The following is a 21322-nucleotide window of genomic DNA, read 5'->3' on the forward strand; positions in this document are numbered from 1 at the left end:
GTAATTCCTCCTCCTCTCTGATGTTTGCCTCATAAACAGGATGTAGGAAGAAACAGTGCAGATCAAAAAAAAAAAAAACAGCTCGCAATAGCAACTGTTCACATTAGGTGTAATGAGGAAGCTGGCTACCTATTAAAAAACTCTGCATGTACTTACTGAAGGACTGGGTTCATTTCAAATGTATATAATTGCTTTTTGTTGCTTAACTAAATCTCAATTATCAAGTTGGAACTTTACTAACACAGGCCAACACTACTGCTACACAACTGTGTGTACAGAAACAAACACACTGGCTTTGTACCAAGAGGAAGGAAGGAAGGAAGTTTGAAAGGCACGAGAGGCGATAAATAAAAAAAACTAATAAGAGAGGGAACAGGAAGTGATAAGGCAACAGAACGACAAAGGCCCTTTGCTTTCAAGGGTCTTAGTTTGGCATGTGGGAGAGGGGCGCTAACTTGGTTGATAACTTTCTTTCCTAGCTGTATCAAAAGGGGGCTAAAGGTCGTTGGTGAGTGGGAGGGGACTGATGCACGCCTCGATTGCCGTCCTTTTCTGACAGTGGCATATGTGAATGTAAACAAACCCATGGTAAAGATCATAGTATTTCCCAGAGCGGTACTCGTACTAATAAACAGTTCCTCACTGTGACAAAATGTTTCAAACATTTGCAAAGGACAGCATAGGTCTGTGACTTGTGACCTCCATCACAGGCCGGGGGAACATTCCCCAGAGTCAGATGGGGAGTTGAAGGATGTTTACAGTGAGGCCTCTTTACCCTGCAGTAGTCGTCGATGAAACGCAGTCGCTTCATGGCCACATCTCGCACATGACTCCTCCGGAACAGGATCTTGCCTGAAGGAAGAAAAAAAAAGAAAAATAATAAATAAAAATGAGAGGGTGAAGGAAAACAGAAGGAGCGATGATGACAGGTACAAAGAGGAGAGGAGAATTTGAGACTGTGGAAATACAACAGATTGAAGCCCATTGGACCCTGTGATACCAAAGCCTGCCAGCAGATGCCAGTAATGAACGGCGGTGATCCTTCAGGGCCCACACACCAACCTCTCTCACACAGCCAGAGCCCCAGCTGGCCCCTATGGATTCCATGACCTCTGCTGTGACATGGCTCTCTCTAAATAACAAATAGGATTTATGCACACATGAGCTTCGGCCCTGCTCTCATCCCACTCACAGGGAACATAAAAGTCCAACCCCACGGACCCCCGTCCCTATACTAACTACATGCACTTGAGCCTGTTTCAGAAGCGTAAAAACAAAGAGCACTGCTTCCATGGAAGAACTGTAAGGAGTTCTATTATTGAGTGGTTACAAAATAAACGGCACATATTAATCTTGTTAATTTCTGACAATACATAAACTGCTCAAATACATTCATTTTTATGACACTGTAACAAATAGAGGTGATCTAAACCTGCTGCCTTAAAGGAGCTGCATCACTGCTCTCTTTTGAATTAATATGTAGAATGAAGGTCAGACAACAAAAGAGTCTCAGTGTCCGATCAGTTGGATCAGTTTGGACCAGAACAGGTTTATGTGTTGTTTGAGCTGATTTTATATCATTACATATCTATCTTCTGTTTTCAACACCAGAATAACAACTATTTCCATAAATGACTTCAAGGAATATTCGCCAGTTATTCTTAAAAAAAAATAGCAAAAGAAGGCAACACTCAGAGACCTTGCTTCAATGAAATGGTATACTGTTATTGAAACAAGGGCTGTCTGATCAAATAATGAATAAAGAGGATAGTCAATCAGCTGCAAGACAAACCCATCGCAGCTGGGTACAGTAAACAAAAAAACAATACTGAGGTTTAATACACAACCATACACTGAAGCAAAGAGGGGTTTAAAGGGATAGTTCAACATTTTTGGCAAATTGGCCCATTGCCATAATTGCAATAGTCATAGCAGTAGGTTCGTTACCTTTATTTGTTGGTGTAATCTATTTTTAGAACGGCGGAGCAGAGCAGCAGGCTGCTCGGAGCTATGCTATGGAGGCTAATGGGATTTCTTGGTTTCCCTCATCAAACTCATCAAATAACACAATCCAACAACTCCAAAACGCTCTGTTGGACAAGTTGTGACCTGTACAATCACCACGCTGTAAGATAATTATGGAACGCTAGGAGACAGATTTGTTTTCGAGGTAAGAGACTGCTTGCTGAAAAACTGCCCCTGACGGGAACGCGCATCAGCGGTTTTGCATGAATTTGCCTCTAAAACAACTCTGTCTCGTAACGTTACATTTCATCTCATAGCGTGGTGAATGTGCAGGTCACAATTTGTTCACCAGAGTGTTTTGCAGTTATTGGATTGTGTATTTGATGAGTTTGATGAAGGAAACCAAGAAATCCCATTAGCCTCTGTAGCATAGCTCTGATCAGCTCACGGCTCTGCTCCGCCGTTCTAAAAACAGCTTACACCGACAAATAAAGATAACAAACCTACTGCTATGACTATATATAGTCATATACTATATATTGGCAATGGGCCAATTTGCCAAAATGTTGAACTTTAATAGTCACATCTTTTATTTGAAATGAAACTGAAAAACAAATAAGCAAATTTAAAGCATTCATTTGAATACTGTCTATAATGTATGCGGTGAATTTCCATATAACAATTTCAGGTAGAGATTCAGTTTCACAATTATGTGTTGTCGGTCTGTGACTCACCCACTCCCTCACACCCTGCTCTGTGTCATACTGTAAGAGTAGGGAGGGTTGATCCTGAAGCAACACTATGATCAATGTCTGAAATCCAGGATGCAGTTGAAAAACTGCAGCAAACAAACAGCTGCTTTCATAGAAAGGTAAGTGAGGCCTGTTCAGAAAGTTGCTAAATGTCACTATATTCATAACGGACATTAATCATACATTCACATTTGCTGTCTCCTGCTCTCAATGCTCGTATATACAATTCTGATAAAGCAATTTTTTAGATACTTTCCTGTCTCTGTTGACAGATAACAGATACAGTATCAAATATTGTTCATTGTTTTCCAAGCCTTTTTTCAAAGTCTTTTCATAACCGTGATGTCATTTGACAGCATCAGTACTGACAGAGGTAAGGGAGAACAGCTGTGCTTTGACTTCAGTTATATTTACTGATAAGACGTCATTATGATAGACACTTAGAAGCTCTGTCACAGCTGTGTCAACAGCTGTGCATGGAGAGGAGTTGTGGTGTTGTGGTAGCAGTTTGTGCAACAACTCATTAGATTTATTGTTATGTGCTTTTTTTTGGAAAAAAAAAAGGGTGCTTCATTAATAGAGCTGATGATGTCACAGAAAATGTTTGTCGAATAATTTCAATAGAGCAACAGCCAATGGGGAAATTCAATACATAATAGATGGATTCCTTTATTGTCATTGTAAATAATACAATGAAATTCAGGACACAAGATAAAACGGAGCTTGTGACAAAAGTAACTAAGGAAAGGTGATAAATAAATACAATATAAAACGTTTAAATTAAATAAAAGAGCAAAACTCTCGCGCGTGCACACACACACAGTACCAACATACAGTATGCTATAAACATAAGATAGAAGGTGATTGCGCACACATGAGGTGATGAGGGAGGTTGTGTCTGTTTGTGTCTGGAGCTACAAACTACAGAGGTATAAAGGTAGATGTTTGTCTGGTTTTGTCAAACATTGGTTTTGTCTGTAAATGTGTGTCAACAAGAGACAGAGAGAATCAAAGGAGGACGAGGGTTTGAGTGTAGAGAGTATTTACAGCAGAGGCTGAGACCATACGTTGGCCGCAGGACTTAAAGGGATATTTCAACATTTTGACAAATCTACCTATTGCCATAATCCCTATAGTCATAGGAGTAGGTTCATTTCTTTTAATTGTCGGTGCAAGCTGTTTTTGGATTGGCGGGGCAGAGATGCAAACTGCATGGTATTTCCACGTTTCCCCTCATCAAACTAAATACACAATCCAACAACTCCAAAACACTCTGGTGGACAAGTTGTGACCTGCATATTCACCACAGTATGAAATAATAATGGAACGTTACAAGACAGAGTTGTTTTTGAGGCAAATGTGTAGCTGGAACTACATCCCAGACACGGCTGCTGGGCGGAGTGATTTCAAAAGTAAGTAGTTCTGAGTATTTGCTTCATTATTAAATTATACGTTATTATTTGATTGTGTATTTAGTTTGCTGAGGAAAACATAGAAATACTGTGCACCTTAGTTGCGTTAACTGAGCAGCTCACGTCTCTGTCCCGCCAATCTCAAAACAGCTTGCACCGACAATTAAAGGTAATTAGCCTACTGCTAAGACTATAGGGATTATGGACAGCACAAACGACTCTACAGAAGTCTGCATGACAAACAACACACATGCATTACACACACAAGACATCAGTGTGATTAGCAGAATGACTGTCAGCCCCTCTAACCTGCAGGCTGAACCGCCACACACACCATCATCAATCAATGCCGCAGTGCACTGTAGGTCACCGTGAACCTGAATGTCAGACGGCGACTTACAGCAAGAGAGACGAGCACGTGTGTGGCATGACGTGAATAAATACTAGGAGGTCCACACACACACACACACACACACACACACACATCCATGTAGTTAAATGGTCAAATACATATAAAACTCAATAGAAAAACCCAGGGGTGCAGATCCGATGTCAGGATTGGGGGGGACACAAAAGTGATTTTTTTTTTTTTTTTTGCCCGTATGCAGCTCATACCATGTCACCATAAATCACGACATATAGGCTCGCCATATCATTCACAAAGTACTGCACAGGAATCCCCAATTCTTCTCCCCATCTTCCTTTTCTCCCAGTGTATGGGACTACTTTATGCATGATTAATTGTTATGGAAGAATATCAATAAATGAAGCCCGAAGATCTGTGTAAGAAACTACCCATTCATTTGCATCGTAGTGGAGGAGACCAGAGATGGAATGTGGAGTCGGAAATATATTTGTTAAACATTATTTGTTCCACCATTTCAATCATTTCTTTTTAGATGTGAATCTAAAATGTGAAAATTGTGAAATCTGAAAATAAATTTGTTCAATTTTTAATAATTTAGGGCATTTTTATCGGGGGGGACAATTCATGTTTTTCAGAAATTGTCCCCCCCCCCCCTCCGGGATCTGCACCCATGGAAAACCCCACAAATACAGAAACACCATGACAACACAACAATACAGTCATGCAATTAGCTGAGATTTGAAATGTAAGATGACGCTTTGTCAGCAGGATCCAGGGTCCGAGAGTCTGAGACCACTCTCCCATTCAAGTGAGTGGGAAAGACACACACACACACACACACACACACACACACACACACACACACACACACACGCACACATACACATGCACCACAGGCAGGCATCACTAACCAGCTCATATTGATGCCCTGTGAGTGCCAGCCATACATTATTAATATGTGAGCCTGTTCAGATAACTGCAGCTCAGGAGCAGGCTATTACCTGGGAGAAATGGGATGATCCTCTTCTTTGGGTCTTTCTGCCCTCCCTCAATTGGGAACTTGTCAAGTATCTGCATCTGTAGAAGGAAGATGAGAAATGATGAGTTTTTTGTTCAACATTTCACTTGAATTAGTGCACAAACAGGAAAGGTCTTTTTATGTCAAGTCATCTTTTCTCCTCGAAGTCGATTTCTTTTCTTTTTTTTCCTTTTCTCTCATGTGGCCTCGATCCCAAACCCACATGAAAATATCACACACACTCGAAAAAAAAATCCACCCCTGTCAACACATCTTTGGTCCCAGGAGCAGCAGAGCAGGAGTCAAACGAGCAGCGATTTATTCATAAAGCCAGGTGACACAAACACACCGAGAGGGAGAAGTGCTGACACTGGAGTTGGAGGTGTGGGTAGAAAGGAAGGGAGCAAGGGAGGATGGAAAGAAAAGAGAGAAGGAAGGTATATAGAGACAAAGAGGAGAGAGGTAAGCAGAGGGCAGGGGGTGTGGGTGAGTGTGTCGGCCCTATTGTGTTTACCCAGTTCCACCCTTCAAATAAATCATTCAAGACAGAGATTAGAGCGAAAGCTAAAGCAAAGCAGGGGGAGAGATGCGGCGGGTTAGCAGATGTACACTACAGCACTGCAGCAAACTGTTTCCTATACAGTAATCAGAGATGGAGATGAGGTGACGAAGACTGCGTGCGCGTACAGTGTGAATGGAGGTCCAGAAAGGATATAATTAAAGGAAGGAGGAAGGAAGAGACAGCAATTGTGTCTGTATCTGATGGCCGGAGGCTGGAGGAGACCCTGGGGAGCTGGGAAGTGAGCAAACAGCTTGGTAGGGCTGTGTAGACACACACACACGCACTCAAATCCTCAGTGCAACCTCCTGACACATCGTCCGTCAATCTGCATACACCTTTCCAATGAACTCATCTTTTCTATTGCAACCCTGCGAGAGAGATTTTTTTTTTTTCCCAGCTGCCAGGTTCTTGCATCCATACCATACCATAGCTGCTAGCATAACTGCTGCTATAGCAAAAACAAAAACTTAAAGGAGACATATAATGTCCCTTTTACACAAATTAAAATAGGTCCCAGGTGCCTTAAAGACATGTCTGTGACATGCTTCGGTCAAAATACCCCAAGGATCAAACATTACAGCTTTCATCCTCTCTAAACAGCCCTGTTCAGAACAGCTGGTTTCAGTGCCTGTCCCTTTAAATGCAAATTAGGGGTGCACCCGAACCCGAATCCGTATTCGGAAGTACACAAATAATGCTTTGATCCCGAACAGTTTTGCTGTCTGAAGTTTCTCCTCATTATTCGGGAGCTTTTGTCTAAAGAAAAATAAAGGTTTGGATCAGCAGCAGCATATAACCAGGTGATTCTGGTTCACACTCCCAACACAGTAGGTGGCGGTAATGCACCGTAACGTTCTGGTTTCTTCCCGAGTACCAATCCGAATCCGAAGTTTTTTTTAAAAGCCCGAATCCGAATCCGAATACAAATAGTGCACTGTCTGTACAGCCCTAATGCAAATGAACCACTGCTTGCCCCGCCCTGCCCCTTCTACTGGTACAAGGTAGGGGTGGTGTTATGCAGCTCATAAAACCACATGGATTTCAACCTAGGGAGCTGAAAATTAGAGATTTTTCTTGTCAATTCTCAACAACACAATTCTCACAATTTGGGGGCCAAAACGCATGACAAACACCTAATACGTTAAAGAGCCTTCAAAAAGTGATATTTCCATAATATGTCCTCTTTAAAGCAGACCCAGCCATTCGGTGCCTGCGCTGCCTATAGGAAGAGGGAAAACTCTGCTGTGCTGAATACAGCACAACTAGTGATGGATGGACAGACAAGCACAGACCTGAACAAACAGTGGAGGAGCAGATGCTGAACTTGCAGCACATATTTAAAATATTAGGTTGGGCGAAAATTAAAGCTAGCCAGCTATTACTACACAAGTGTGTGTGTATGTATGTGCGTGTTATGGGCGGATGCATGAAGTGGAAAGGATAGAAACACCTCCAAGGCCCGACATGTCAGCTCTCGGCTCATGTCATCTTCTGTCAGCTGATTTTTTCCATCAGCTACCTTTAACCCTGGAGTCACACACACGCACGCACACACACACCAGTTGAAGCTTGTCCGTCACCGCAAACACAATCCTGTAAGAGGAGGTGGCCACGTCCTGCAAGAGGAAATGGTGAGAACAGGTGGGAGGGTGGGAGCCGGGGCGACGGAGCCTGTGACACGACTACGGTACTATTTTACATGCAGGCATATCCACAGCACACTGTACAGTATCCACCGTCTCACTCCCTGCACTTGTATTATGATAAACACACACACATCATTAATCCTGGCGGTAATACTCCGTTCCCAGGATGTCAGAAGAGAAAGCAAAGATGAAAAAAAACAAAAAAAACACTCATGCCAAACCATTGCTCCACTTCCCAGACTTCACTTCACTGTCTCCTTGGTAACCAGCACAGAGAGTGCGAAGAAGAGTTGTGAAGGGACATGATTGGATGATGCTGCGCAGCACTGGACCACTGGTGTAAATGTTGGGAGTCAGGTAATAAAAAAAAAAGAAGAAGGAAAAAAAAAAGATGAGGTTCTTTTATCTCTTGTCAGGGTGAGTACAGAATAGTATGATGTAATGTTTATTATATTGTCCAATTCAAGCTCTTACACTTTACACATTCAGGGAGATCAGGGTTTTGTTTCTCTTCAGGCTGATTCGTTGCAGGCTCCTACACTCTTTCTATCTTAGAATATTATCTTAAAACATAATAATAAGGAAATGTAGGGAAATAGCAGGAAGGATCAAATGATACTTCAAGAAAATAGTGCATTACGGCCAATATATATCCAGGGTACATGATCAGAATTAGAATCAGTTTATTGTCATTGCACATAAGCAGTACAATGAAATTTAGAAAGTGCTTCCGTGGAAAACGTCAGTACACAGTACACATCATTCATACACTCATCAAAAAAAAACTGGCCAATAAATACATGATAATGGAAGGATCAATAAATCCAGATAATGACTTGTATCTACATGTTCCACTTTGAGAATGATACTGCTTCTGGGTCTGATGAGTGAATTTGGGTTCTGGGATTATATAAACATCCATCTAGTCACTATCAAGGGTGTTTTGTAGAGAACACTTAGGAAACGTTAACCAGGTCAAAAGATGCCCTTGGAAAACCAGATCCAAACCCACTGCACATAAATCAATCTTTTCTTAAATCAGGACATTCAAACTTGGTACAAATAAATAACACCATAATTAAACTGACACTTAAATGCAGTTTAACCAAATGGAAAATGGTTCTGTTTGAAGGAGCTTAGACAAAAGAAAACCCCCATTAAAGGGGAACTGTGTGAGTCCGGTCGCTTTTTCGCTGTATGTTCAATTTTTTCTCCCCCTATAATTTCACAGAAAACTGTCATAGGGAATACGGGAGAAGCATAAAGCTTATCAGGTCCCGCCCCAATTACCATTCAGAATACATTAATTTCATCACAATTTTTCTTTCTTAGCATACGTGATACAACAGCAGAGCTGCGGTCTGGACTGCAGACAGCCAGTCCAGAATAACGTTAAACCCCTTTCTCTAGTGACTGAGATAGAAAAGGATTTTAGCATAGTTCTCACTCTCCTCTGCCTAAATAACATATTTCCTCTCAGATTGTGTGTCACTTCTCTGTCTATGAAAAAACCTTGTAAGTTATGCAGAAGGTCTCTGTTTGCGGGCCTGTACATAATCTGCAGAGTTTTGTAGTTGATTAAATCATGTAGTTTGAAGACTTTTGCATTGATGAACAACTGCTTTGTGTGTGCTCTGTACTGGGCACTGGTATATACTGTACTGGAAGACAAAGAGCCTCCATTCTCCCTGTAACAAGTCATTTAACCATCACAATTACTCTGAAACTGTTTAATTAAGGTAAGCATCATAGTTTTCCTTTAACAAACACGAAACAAATCTTAGGTAAAAGCAACAATACCAGCTATGTGAGCCAATGTGGCAAATATAAGAAACAACAGGTGAGACTTCAGCGTCCTGCCTTAATGTCCGCCGAGCATCAGAATTCCATAAGAATACACTGACGCTCAACTAAACCCAGTGACAGTCAATGTTACTCAAGCCTGATTCTGATTGGCCTAAGCTGGATTTTTGCTTTATCTTTAATGACTCATCTATTGATTCATTTTTAGTTTTAACCAATTAACTGTTTGGTTGATAAAAATCCAAAAACAATCCAAGAAAACTAAAGAGACATCTTCATTATTCCAGCTTCAGTTACAGTAATGTGAACCATGTGGATATAACAGGGCTTAACAGCAACACTGTCTTCTTATCATGCACATGTGCTAAGAATAGAGCCTTTGAGAGTCAGTTGGAATAAACTTGGGGGATGCCATGATCTTATTGCGATGTGAATGGATGCCTGACTTCCTGTTAGTGTGACGGCACGGGTTTACCCTGGTTTCACTGTACTGGAATGGAAATACACACATATACACTCACTGAACCTTTGGAGCAACTCATGACCGGCATGACTGGGCAGCCATGTGATCTCCACAGCAACGTGGTGATAACAAGAGCACAGACTCAGCAGCATGCTGCCCTGGACATGATAAGGTAATGATACGACACAACAACACATATCCAGTCTCCATGATGTAAACATGTTGTTTCCTCCTCGTTACAACCAGCAAACTTCCACAGCGAGTAGGTCCCAGTTTGACATTCATTCATACTCGCAGGAGAAGATCTTTGACATGGACCATGACTGATTCTGTTCATAGATCAAACCTCAAATCCAAAAGGTTGAAACTAATGCTGCACAAGTCTGAACATGCATTAGCATTCAGAGGTATTCAGTTTCAGTGAGACAGATGTCTGAGATGAGCTTGAGGGGTGTGTGTGTGTGTGTGTGTGTGTGGGGGGGGGGTCCTTTCCAGCCACAGCCACTCACAGTAGAGCCTCTAAATAGACCCTGCACCCTGGCACCAGATCTGGACTAATCACTGCCCATAGCTGGCACATTATATATGGATGATGATGTATGGATGGAACATGATATCCTGGCATCCGGCGGCATGGTTTCCTATGCAGTGAAGTGCATAGTGGAGTGGATTATGTCTAAAAATCTGGACTTGTCAACACTGCGGGTGTTGTCCCCCCCTGCGTAGAGGCAGCCCCTCTTTTGTTTCAATAAAACAACAGGTGCAGGGATGTGGGAACTTCGGCCTGTCCACAGTCCCTCACGCTGTGGCCTTTGGAACCAGGCTCTGGGGACGGGCTCTGACTTGGGAAGACCTTTAATATAATAAGCACAATTCTTCTCCCGGGGCGGAACCAGAATTCCATCCTGTTTTAAAATGTGCTGGCATCTGCTGCCACATGACTGATGGAATCAGATGCTGGGTGACATTTTCTTGTCTATGATTCTTGTCCTGTACTTGTAGTATTTTGCCTTTATTTTTTTGTCACTTTGTTCTGTTCTGTCCTCTTGTTTGCTTTATCTGTTGTTGCTGTTTTCAGGCTAGCATCACTTTCTATGGGTTTTTTTCCAGTGTTGTGTCCTGTTAACTGTTGTTGTTACTTGGAGAGCACCACCTTATACAGGTACCTTATATAATCTATATCCTGTTTTAATTATCATACTATTATTAAGTGCAATTTTGAGGTTTTTCATTAGGCTAGACCTGCTGCTATAATTTGCATTTTATTAGGAGTACCAAAAAAAGGATCTTTTATGTTGCATGATGCTGTGTCTATGAATGAATCATGGACTATATGTACATTGTCTGTATTCTATGTTTGTAGGACTTGAGATGGAAAGTAGCTTCCTACTAAATCGGGAGCACACATCTTCTCTTTCTTAAATGATTAATGCAAGTGCACACTGCCCTTCAACCCAATTTTAAATAAAATTCAGGACTGACACTAACAGTTCCTTCTATTACTGCTTAATCTGTTGATTATTTGCCAGAATTAGTGGAAAAGTCCCGTGACAATTTCCCAAAGTCCAAAGTAACATGTTGAAAACAGCACCTCAGGCTAAAAGACAAGATGAGGCAGATCAGGCAGATGCTGAATCATTATGAATGTAGCTCCTACATGACACCTTACTCATTAAACATGCCGACACAGTAAAGACTTGAAAATATTTGGTGCCTTCACAGCAGTTCTTTGTTTCAGGTCAGGTAGTTCACCTCCACACACACACACACACACCTTGAATTTATCCTCCTGTGCATCAATTATTTCAGCAGCATTATGTCTGATCACCAGCTTGATGTTATATAATACCGTCTTTAAGATGAGAAATTAAAATTGGCAGCAGGAGATGCTGATGAATGACTTGCGGAGAAGCTGCATTATTCAAATCCATCCGCGCGTTCACACTGAAACACATTAAAGACTGTGAGCCAGTGGAGCCAAATGTGTCAGTTGTGTTAACATGGCACCAGAGCAAAAGCTCTCCTCCTGCTGGGGAACCTTGGCAGGTGTAACCGATGGGTTCTTTTCATTTCATTTCACCAAAAATCACTTTATATTACAACTTTTAGTTTTAATACATGTTTTTCTTTAATATTCGGTTTTGGGGGCTTTTATTTTGTTAGTTTTATTTTGGTAACGTAACCTTTCCTTTCCGTCAACATCCTGTGCACGTTGCGCCGTTTCTCTCAGTCCGAAAAATGGCTGATGAGAAGAGGTAGGGGTAAAACGTGCTAGTGCTTAAAATATTTGTTGATACTGTGAAATGTATGTTTTCTTTGTGTTTTAACCAGGCGGTTTTAATGCCATGGTTTTTTGAGCTAAACTTGAGTGAATGGGAATGTTATGTGTGCAGTTGTGAGTGTATTTTGCACGGTGCTCCGAGTGACGGTCGTGAGTCTAAGCTAAGCTAGTCTCTCATGCAGTTGTTATTCCTCCCCTCCTCTAGAGGTGTGTGAGACTGAGAAGAAGAGTGCTGTGCTGTACTAACAATAATATTGCTGTACGCAGGTGAGCTCCCATTTGCTTTTGTGTATTTCTTTTATTGCATTTGTGATGATTTCACGTTTCTTATTCACCCTTTTGGTGTTTATGTTCATATGTGTTCTTATTTACTTACTAAAATATTGCCAGTGGGTCTTGGGGGGGGTTGTTTGGTGATTGTATTATGACCATGAGAATGAGATTAGGAGTTACACATCCAGTCCGAAAAATGGCTGATGAGAAGAGAGGTGTGTGAGACTGAGAAGAAGAGTGCTGTGCTGTACTAACAATAATATTGCTGTACGCAGAATAAATGTCCCCCTGCTGGCCGAAAAAGAGAACTGTGGTCCTTCTTTCCTCAACAACACAACACAACGCAGACCGGTTACAGTGGTGCCGTGACCCGGATCCACGCTGCTTCAGACTGGTTCTTCGTTTCTTCTGGAGCTGTGGATCAACACCAGCTTGGTCACATGGGGTTGCTACCCGCCAACCATCTTCATTAATGTATCTTTTGGTATAGAAAAAAAAGAAAAAAATTGAAAAGTGATTTTGTTCAGCTATTTTGTATTTCCTGTTCTGAGGGTAAATTTGATATTTTTCTGTATTTTATTGCGTACAGTTGGGTGCTGTTTAGAAATTTAAAATGGCATTCTTTTGGGAAAAAGCTGGGAAAGTTGATGATGACAAAAATTCAGCTGACATTTTTAATCTTTCTGTTGGGAGGGGAAGATTTCTCAGTGAGTTAGCCAGTACTCCAGTCAGAGGTGCAGCAAATGTTGGTTCACCCGCTCACTGTTCCACACGTGCACCTGGTAATGTCGCACCTAGTTCCAGTCAGGGTGCCACACCTTCAGGTCTTCCAGACACGACAGACCCAGTGTTAAATGACTTGATAACACATATTGCTCAGCAAGTAGGACAGACCATAAGAGATCAATTGAGGGTTGATTCTGATGGGAGGGATGTTAAAGGCACACAAGCTCAGAGCAGTGTTAGCCAGATACCCAGTGACCCTACTTACCTCAACTTGACTGGTACCAAGTTAGTCCTACAGTCAGACGTCAGAGAGCCTCCAGTCTTCAGAGGAGATGACTCCGACAAGAACACAGTCTGTGAGTGGGAAGAGTTGATGGGAGTTTATCTCAAGAAACGAGCCACGCCTCCACACGAACAGTACTTTGAAATAATGTCCAAGCTCATGGGAAAAGCTAAAGACACAGTAAGGATAACTCTGAGGAGCAGTCCAGCCATGAGACCTCAAGAAGATCCAAAAATCATCTATGACATTCTCGGGCGACATTTTAGTGATGTAACTTTTTCATGCATGCCTATGGCAGATTTTTATAGCACCGTCCCAGTGCCAGGAGAGACCCCTGTAGATTATTGGCTCCGCCTGAACAAGGCCGTTGATGCAGCAGAGGAAGGTTTGAGAAGGTTAGGCAGACACATGGAAGATCCTTGTCAGGAGGCAACCATGATGTTTGTTAAATACTGCCCTGATCCCACTCTCACTGCTATTTTCAAGCTTAAAGCACCAGATAAGTGGACAGCTAGTGAAATTCAAGAGCACATTGATCGCTACCAACTTGAAATGAAGGAACACACTCTCACCAAATCAAAGCGCCTTAAGCCAGTGACAGCTCAGGTTCAGACTCCTGCACTTGATGATCTTGGGAAAAGCTGTCATTCAGTAGAGTCGCCTGCGCAGAATGAGAGTCTTGCATCATCCAATCCCCCCTGTAATGAGAAATGCCTTCAAGTATTAGTTAGCCTTTTTGAAAATGCACTATCACAGAAGAGTAATGCTGCTCACAAACCAGTCTCCCCAGGACAGTTTCAGCAAAGCCCCTGCAAGGTCTGTAAGTCCACAGAGCACTCCACGCTTGCGCATTGCAGGCAGAAGCGCCTGTGCCTGGCATGTTTCGAGCCGAACCACATAAGAAGAAACTGTCCTAACCGTAAGTCTGACCAAGCTCGGAGTGCCTCTCCACCACAAAACCCTCAGCCTTTAAACTAGCGGGCCTGCATCTGGCGAGGGGATGTGCGGGTGAAGAAAAAGAAACCCTCAACAGTGTTGACGAGCAGCACTACATAAAAGCATGTGCGGCAGCACCAGTTGGTGCTAAAGTAATAGTCCAAAGTACACAAAGACTGGGTCCTTATGATGAACTGTTTTATACCCCAGTTACAGTAAACAACACATTTCAGGTGCAGGGGATGATAGATTCAGGTTCCATGGCCTGTACACTAAGTGAGCAAGTAGAGCAGAAGATGTTGAGTGAAAATGTGCTTTCAGAACCTTCTCCCTTGACTCAAGAAGTTGTGTTAGTGGGGTGTGGAGGAACATTAACAAAACCTAAGTGTATGTATGAAGTTGAAATGAAGCTGTATGGAGAGACCTGTGTTGTGCCTGTCCTCGTAGTGCCTGGCCAACGTGATGATTTGATCATCGGCACAAATGTCATCAAGTTTCTTATGCATCAACTGAAAGTAACCGATGACTATTGGCGTCTTGTCTCTAGTGGCAGTCTTCTTCCTGAGTGTGAGCAGTTCCTGGACCTCATGGCGAATTCTTCCCGGTGGAGAGGTGAAGAGCTTCCGGACAGGATAGGAACTGTCAAGCTCCAGCAGTCAGTCACTCTGCTGGCAAGACAAGAACATCTAGTCTGGGGTAAACTGCCAAATAATGTTCCCATGTCACCAGGCAGCACAGTAATCGTGGAGCCCACCTCATCCAAGTCCCTCCCCCGTAACATCATGATTGGTCGTGTAATCACACCTTTGTGGGGTGATAGGTGGATTCCCATGAAAGTTACCAACATGTCAGACAAACCTATTACATTGAAGAGGAACAGTAAACTGGCAGACGTGTCTCCCTGTTTAGCTGTAGAAGATTTTGAGGTTTTCCAGGGCACCAGTCAACCTGAAACAGTCAAACATGAGAAAACACATGATGAGGGCAGACCAGTGGACCTAAAGCAGCGACTACAACAAGCTGGGCTCACTGACATCGACATTGATCAATGCCACGCTGGTTCGATGGGAAAAGAAAAATTAGTTGAGCTGCTTATCAAGTACAATGACATCTTTTCAAAACATGCACTGGACTGTGGTGAGGCAAAAGGGTTTGTGCATCGCATTAGGCTCACCGACGAAAGACCATTCCGCCTCCCTTATCGGCGAGTACCACCAGCCCACTACCAGAAGCTGCGACAGGTTCTGTCTGAAATGGAAGAACAAGAGATAATAAAGAAATCAGTGAGTGAGTATGCATCCCCACTTGTTTTAGTGTGGAAAAAGGATGGGAATTTGAGACTCTGCACTGACTTTAGGTGGCTTAACATGAGAACTCTCAAAGATGCCCACCCACTGCCACACCAATCAGACTGTCTGGCTGCGCTGGGTGGAAACACCTACTTCAGCACAATGGACCTGACATCAGGTTTCTATAATATCCCGATGGCAGAGGAAGACAAAAAATACACTGCATTCACGACCCCCATGGGACTATATGAATATAATAGGATGCCGCAGGGTCTCTGCAATAGTCCTGCCTCATTCATGAGGATGATGCTGAGCATATTTGGGGATCTGAACTTCAGTAGTTTGTTGTGTTACCTTGATGATTTACTTGTTTTTGCTTCAACAGAAGAGGCAGCTTTGGAGAGGTTAGAGACTGTGTTCCAGCGGCTCAGGCTTCACAACCTCAAACTGAGCCCCAAAAAATGCCACTTAATGCGGTCATCAGTCAAGTTCTTGGGCCACATTATAGATGGCAGTGGTGTTGCGGTGGATCCGGCAAAAATTGAGGTCATCTCCAAGATGTCAAAAGCGGATCTCATGGAGGAAGACGGCTGCACACCATCGGTCAGGAGGATAAAATCTTTTTTAGGGATGGTTTTTTATTACCAACATTTTATCCCCAATTGCTCCTCTATGGCCAAGCCCCTTTTTGCACTCACTGCTGGGCAGAAGAGGCGTGGTAAAGTCCGAGCCAACTCCAACGCTGGCTCTTACAGAAAGCTCAAACCCTCTGATTGGACAAATGAATGTGATGTAGCCCTGTGTGACTTGAAAGAGAGCCTTTTAAACTGTGTTGTCCTCTCACACCCAGATTTCTCTCGTCCTCTCATCCTATCCATCGATGCCTCACTGGACGGACTGGGGGCTGTATTGTCACAAATTCCAGCTGGTGAAAAGAAAGCCCGCCCCATTGCTTTCGCCAGTAAGACTTTGAGCAGCTCTCAGAAGAAATATCCAGCCCATAGGCTGGAATTCTTAGCCTTGAAATGGAGTGTGTGTGAGAAGTTTAGTCACTGGCTGAGAGGGCTCCCTTTCACAGTATGGACTGACAACAATCCTCTCACCTACATCATGACTAAACCAAAGTTGGATGCGTGTGAACAGCGCTGGGTGTCCAAGCTCGCCCCTTACACCTTCGACTTGAAACACATACCTGGCACTAAGAACACAGTGGCTGATGCTCTCAGTAGAGATCCCTTTGCAAGAACAGTCAGTCATAGGCTCATCACTGAACATTACAGCCACCTTCTCGCTGAAGCTGAAGCTGTCAGTCAAGATGGCATCCAGGATGCCTTCCGATTAAAGGTCCAGTCTCATCAGGTGAAAAGGACAGCTCGTGGTGTTGCCAGGTCTCAACATGATTTTCCTAAGTGTAACTGTGATGCTGTAGCTGTTAAAGCTTTGTTAGACAATCATGACCAGTGGGAGGCTGCTAGTGAAACCAGAGCTGTGGAGCTGATTCAGTCAGTTCAGAACCTGCTGCCGCCTGGGCAGGATGCACTTCCTGCATTTACATTGGAGGAACTACAGCACAGTCAGGAGCTAGATCCCACTATTTCAAGCATCATGTCATTTGTCATCCGCAAGAGGCGTCCCTCTAGGCGTGAGAGAGCAAAACTAGACGGGAAAGCTATGGTGTTTATTAAACAGTGGGAGAGACTCCGGGTTCAAAATGGTATCCTCTACAGAGTCATTAAAGATCACATCAGCAAACAAAGGAGACACCAGTATGTTTTGCCTGATAGTCTCAAAGAGAAAGCACTACATGGCATCCATGATGTTGCTGGGCACCAGGGGCAGGCAAGGACCCTGCATTTAGCAAGACAGCGTTTTTTTTGGCCCAAGATGGAGTTTGATGTGAAGGAGTATGTTAAGTGCTGTCAAAGATGCATTCTAGCCAAAACACCAGACCCCTCGGCCCGAGCCCCACTTGAAAGTATCAGGACTTCCGCTCCTATGGAGTTAGTGTGTCTGGATTTTTGGAGCGCAGAAGACAGTAAGCAGCGCTCAGTGGATGTTCTCGTTTTAACAGACCACTTCACAAAGTTAGCCCATGCTTTCCCGTGCACAAATCAGACTGCAAAACAAGTAGCTAAAAAGCTGTGGGATCACGTCTTTTGTGTGTATGGTTTTCCTGATCGCATACACTCTGATCAGGGGGCAAACTTTGAGAGCGAGCTTATAGCCGAACTGCTGTCACTTGCTGGAGTTTCAAAGTCACACACTACAGCCTACCACCCCATGGGAAATGGAGGAACTGAGAGGTTTAACCGAACACTTGGAAACATGTTACGGTCTCTCCCTCTCAAAGAGAAACACAAGTGGCCTCAGCAAATACAAACCTTGACATTTGCATATAATGCAACAGTACATGAGACCACAGGATACGCGCCGTTCCAGCTCATGTTTGGTCGTATCCCAAGGCTTCCGGTAGATGTTATGTTCAAGCAAGTGTTTCAGGATCCAGTGGTTGTTGATCACACAAGCTATGTAAACACGCTGATGTCATATCTCCATGAGGCAGCCAGAGTTGCACAAATACATGCAGTGAGAGAACAAGACAAGCAGGCAAGGAGCTACAACAGAAAAGTAAAAGGCACTCACCTGAACATAGGAGACAAAGTACTGATTGCAAACAAGACTGAGAGGGGGAAGAGAAAACTAGCTGACAAGTGGAGTGCAACAGTGTACACAGTTAAAGACAGAAACCTGCAAACTCACACATACAAGCTGGAAGACAGTAGGGGTGACACAAAGATAGTACACCGCAACCTGGTTTTGGACATCAGCTTTCTGCCTGTGGTGACAAGTGAAGAAGGGCTGTGTGACACTGAATCTGAGGACCTGGATTGTGAGGAGGAAGAGGATACAGGAGACAGAACAAGTGATTGGATAATGAGTGGATCAGAGGACATTCAGAGTCAGGAGACCAGGAGTGAAGGATGGGCTGACACAGACCAGTCATGTCAAGATACTCCAGAGCTGGATTATGACGAGCCATCTGAAGATGACCAAAACAACCACTCAACCAGAGACAATGACATGGACAGTTTGATAGTAGAACCTGACTCAGACTCCCCAATCCTGTCAGATGTGTCTTCAGGACACCCAGACACTCAGTTACATCCAGAAGACTCACACGCTGACGCAGAGACCAAGTCACATTCAACAAACCTGAGACATGACACTGACACACAGCATTCTTTAACAGACACAGACAATGTTGTCAGGACACGGGTGGGTCGGGTTAGTAAGAAAGTCAACCGGCTCATTGAGTCTATGGTTCAGAAACCTTTTTATTTTAGAGACTTGGCAGGTTCAGTCAGCAGAAAGTCTCAGTCACTCCTCACATTGTTTTAAGAGGGCAGACATGTTTTTTTATTTTCTTAAGCTGTGAAGATGTATTTAAGGGACACTGAGACAAATTGTAATGTGTTTGATAGAGGCAGGTAGTTGTATGGTGTAAAAGGCATCGTATTAATCTAAGAGATGCTAAGGCTTGATCACCCTTATGTTTTCTCTGAACCTATATTAGTAGGTGGCTCATATGGCCGATGTTAAAGCTGAGGTGCTTTCAGTGAGCCCTGGCCGGGTTTAAGCATTAGGGTTCGGGTGTCCCAGTGCTTTACTTTGATTTATTCAGAGGTATGGTCTGGATTTTGGTGAAATTTAGGAGGGGAGGATGTAACCGATGGGTTCTTTTCATTTCATTTCACCAAAAATCACTTTATATTACAACTTTTAGTTTTAATACATGTTTTTCTTTAATATTCGGTTTTGGGGGCTTTTATTTTGTTAGTTTTATTTTGGTAACGTAACCTTTCCTTTCCGTCAACATCCTGTGCACGTTGCGCCGTTTCTCTCAGTCCGAAAAATGGCTGATGAGAAGAGGTAGGGGTAAAACGTGCTAGTGCTTAAAATATTTGTTGATACTGTGAAATGTATGTTTTCTTTGTGTTTTAACCAGGCGGTTTTAATGCCATGGTTTTTTGAGCTAAACTTGAGTGAATGGGAATGTTATGTGTGCAGTTGTGAGTGTATTTTGCACGGTGCTCCGAGTGACGGTCGTGAGTCTAAGCTAAGCTAGTCTCTCATGCAGTTGTTATTCCTCCCCTCCTCTAGAGGTGTGTGAGACTGAGAAGAAGAGTGCTGTGCTGTACTAACAATAATATTGCTGTACGCAGGTGAGCTCCCATTTGCTTTTGTGTATTTCTTTTATTGCATTTGTGATGATTTCACGTTTCTTATTCACCCTTTTGGTGTTTATGTTCATATGTGTTCTTATTTACTTACTAAAATATTGCCAGTGGGTCTTGGGGGGGGTTGTTTGGTGATTGTATTATGACCATGAGAATGAGATTAGGAGTTACACATCCAGTCCGAAAAATGGCTGATGAGAAGAGAGGTGTGTGAGACTGAGAAGAAGAGTGCTGTGCTGTACTAACAATAATATTGCTGTACGCAGAATAAATGTCCCCCTGCTGGCCGAAAAAGAGAACTGTGGTCCTTCTTTCCTCAACAACACAACACAACGCAGACCGGTTACACAGGCAAACGGAGATACACTTTTCAAAAACACTGAAACAATCCATACATCTACATCTATCTCTCTCTCTCTCTCTCTCTCTCTCTTTCTTTCTCTCTCTCCATTCCCTGAGCTTAGCCGTAGTGTTGTTGAAGTTCAGTCAACTGGAGGTTTTACTCAAACACATTGTCAGAAAAATCTATCAAAATATTTGAAAAAATGTATTAATCAAAGAGATAAAACAGCATAAGCTGTGAGGAAAACCTTGAGGATCAAAGAGGTCCAGTGGGGAAGAAGAGAATAAAAGATGATTTGCTTTTCACATCACATACTGTAATTCACAGGCTTCAGGCCAGAGATGGCTGCTTTATTTTTAGTTCATAATAAATTGAACTTTTGAAAGCATGAGAAACAAGAACTGGGCCAACTATGAAATACCCAATCAATTTCTTCTGTGAGCTTTGACCTTCATTTGTGCTTGAAGTTTGACCCCCCTCCCCACTCCCCTCTCTCATATTTAATAGAGGCGCTGTGCTGGCTAAATGTTGCAGTGGCATTTTCAGGCCATTTACCACCTCAGCTGCTGGGCTGAGCCGGTGCCCAGGCCAGCAAACAACAGCTTCGCCCTCCAGAGCGGCCGCAACCTCAGCGTGAGGAGGAGAAAAGAAACGGTGTCAGCTTACACTCTGGCTGCTTTAGTTTGGGTTAGGTAAGTAGGTCAGCCAACTTACAGTTGACTACAAGGCGGAGCGGAGTGGGGCTTCCCACCTGCGCCAACTGTCCAGCGCCAACACAGCATACCGTAGGACCTAATTTAGCCATGCTGACCGCCTCAAGAGTTTCCATCGTGACAGCCAGGACAAACGCCGGACAATCTGGCCAAACCACAGTCACTCCCAGATGGGGTGAACTGGATGGCAATGCCCCTCTGTGTGATGCACTCCACAGCCTGCGCTTTTTAAGGGCGTGGAAGGGAAATGAG

The 21322-nt window shown here is 43.2% G+C and overlaps 1 protein-coding gene across 5 annotated transcripts in view; it reads right to left on the reverse strand.

Moving 5' to 3' along the window:
• Positions 1–21322, reverse strand: part of sh3pxd2aa (SH3 and PX domains 2Aa) — a 145746-nt gene that overhangs the window by 87733 nt on the left and 36691 nt on the right. For all 5 annotated transcript variants that reach the window (XM_085799464.1, XM_085797925.1, XM_085798787.1 and 2 more), the window contains exons 3-4: positions 5498–5573; positions 776–852 (exon numbers count right to left, since the gene is read on the reverse strand). In XM_085799464.1, coding sequence (XP_085655590.1) covers positions 776–852; positions 5498–5573 — 153 coding nt within the window. The remainder of the gene's footprint in view (positions 1–775; positions 853–5497; positions 5574–21322) is intronic.

This window comes from Trachurus japonicus, chromosome 1 (genome assembly GCF_045865225.1).
Source record: "Trachurus japonicus isolate A0001 chromosome 1, Traja_1.0".
NCBI classification, from domain to species: domain Eukaryota; kingdom Metazoa; phylum Chordata; class Actinopteri; order Carangiformes; family Carangidae; genus Trachurus; species Trachurus japonicus.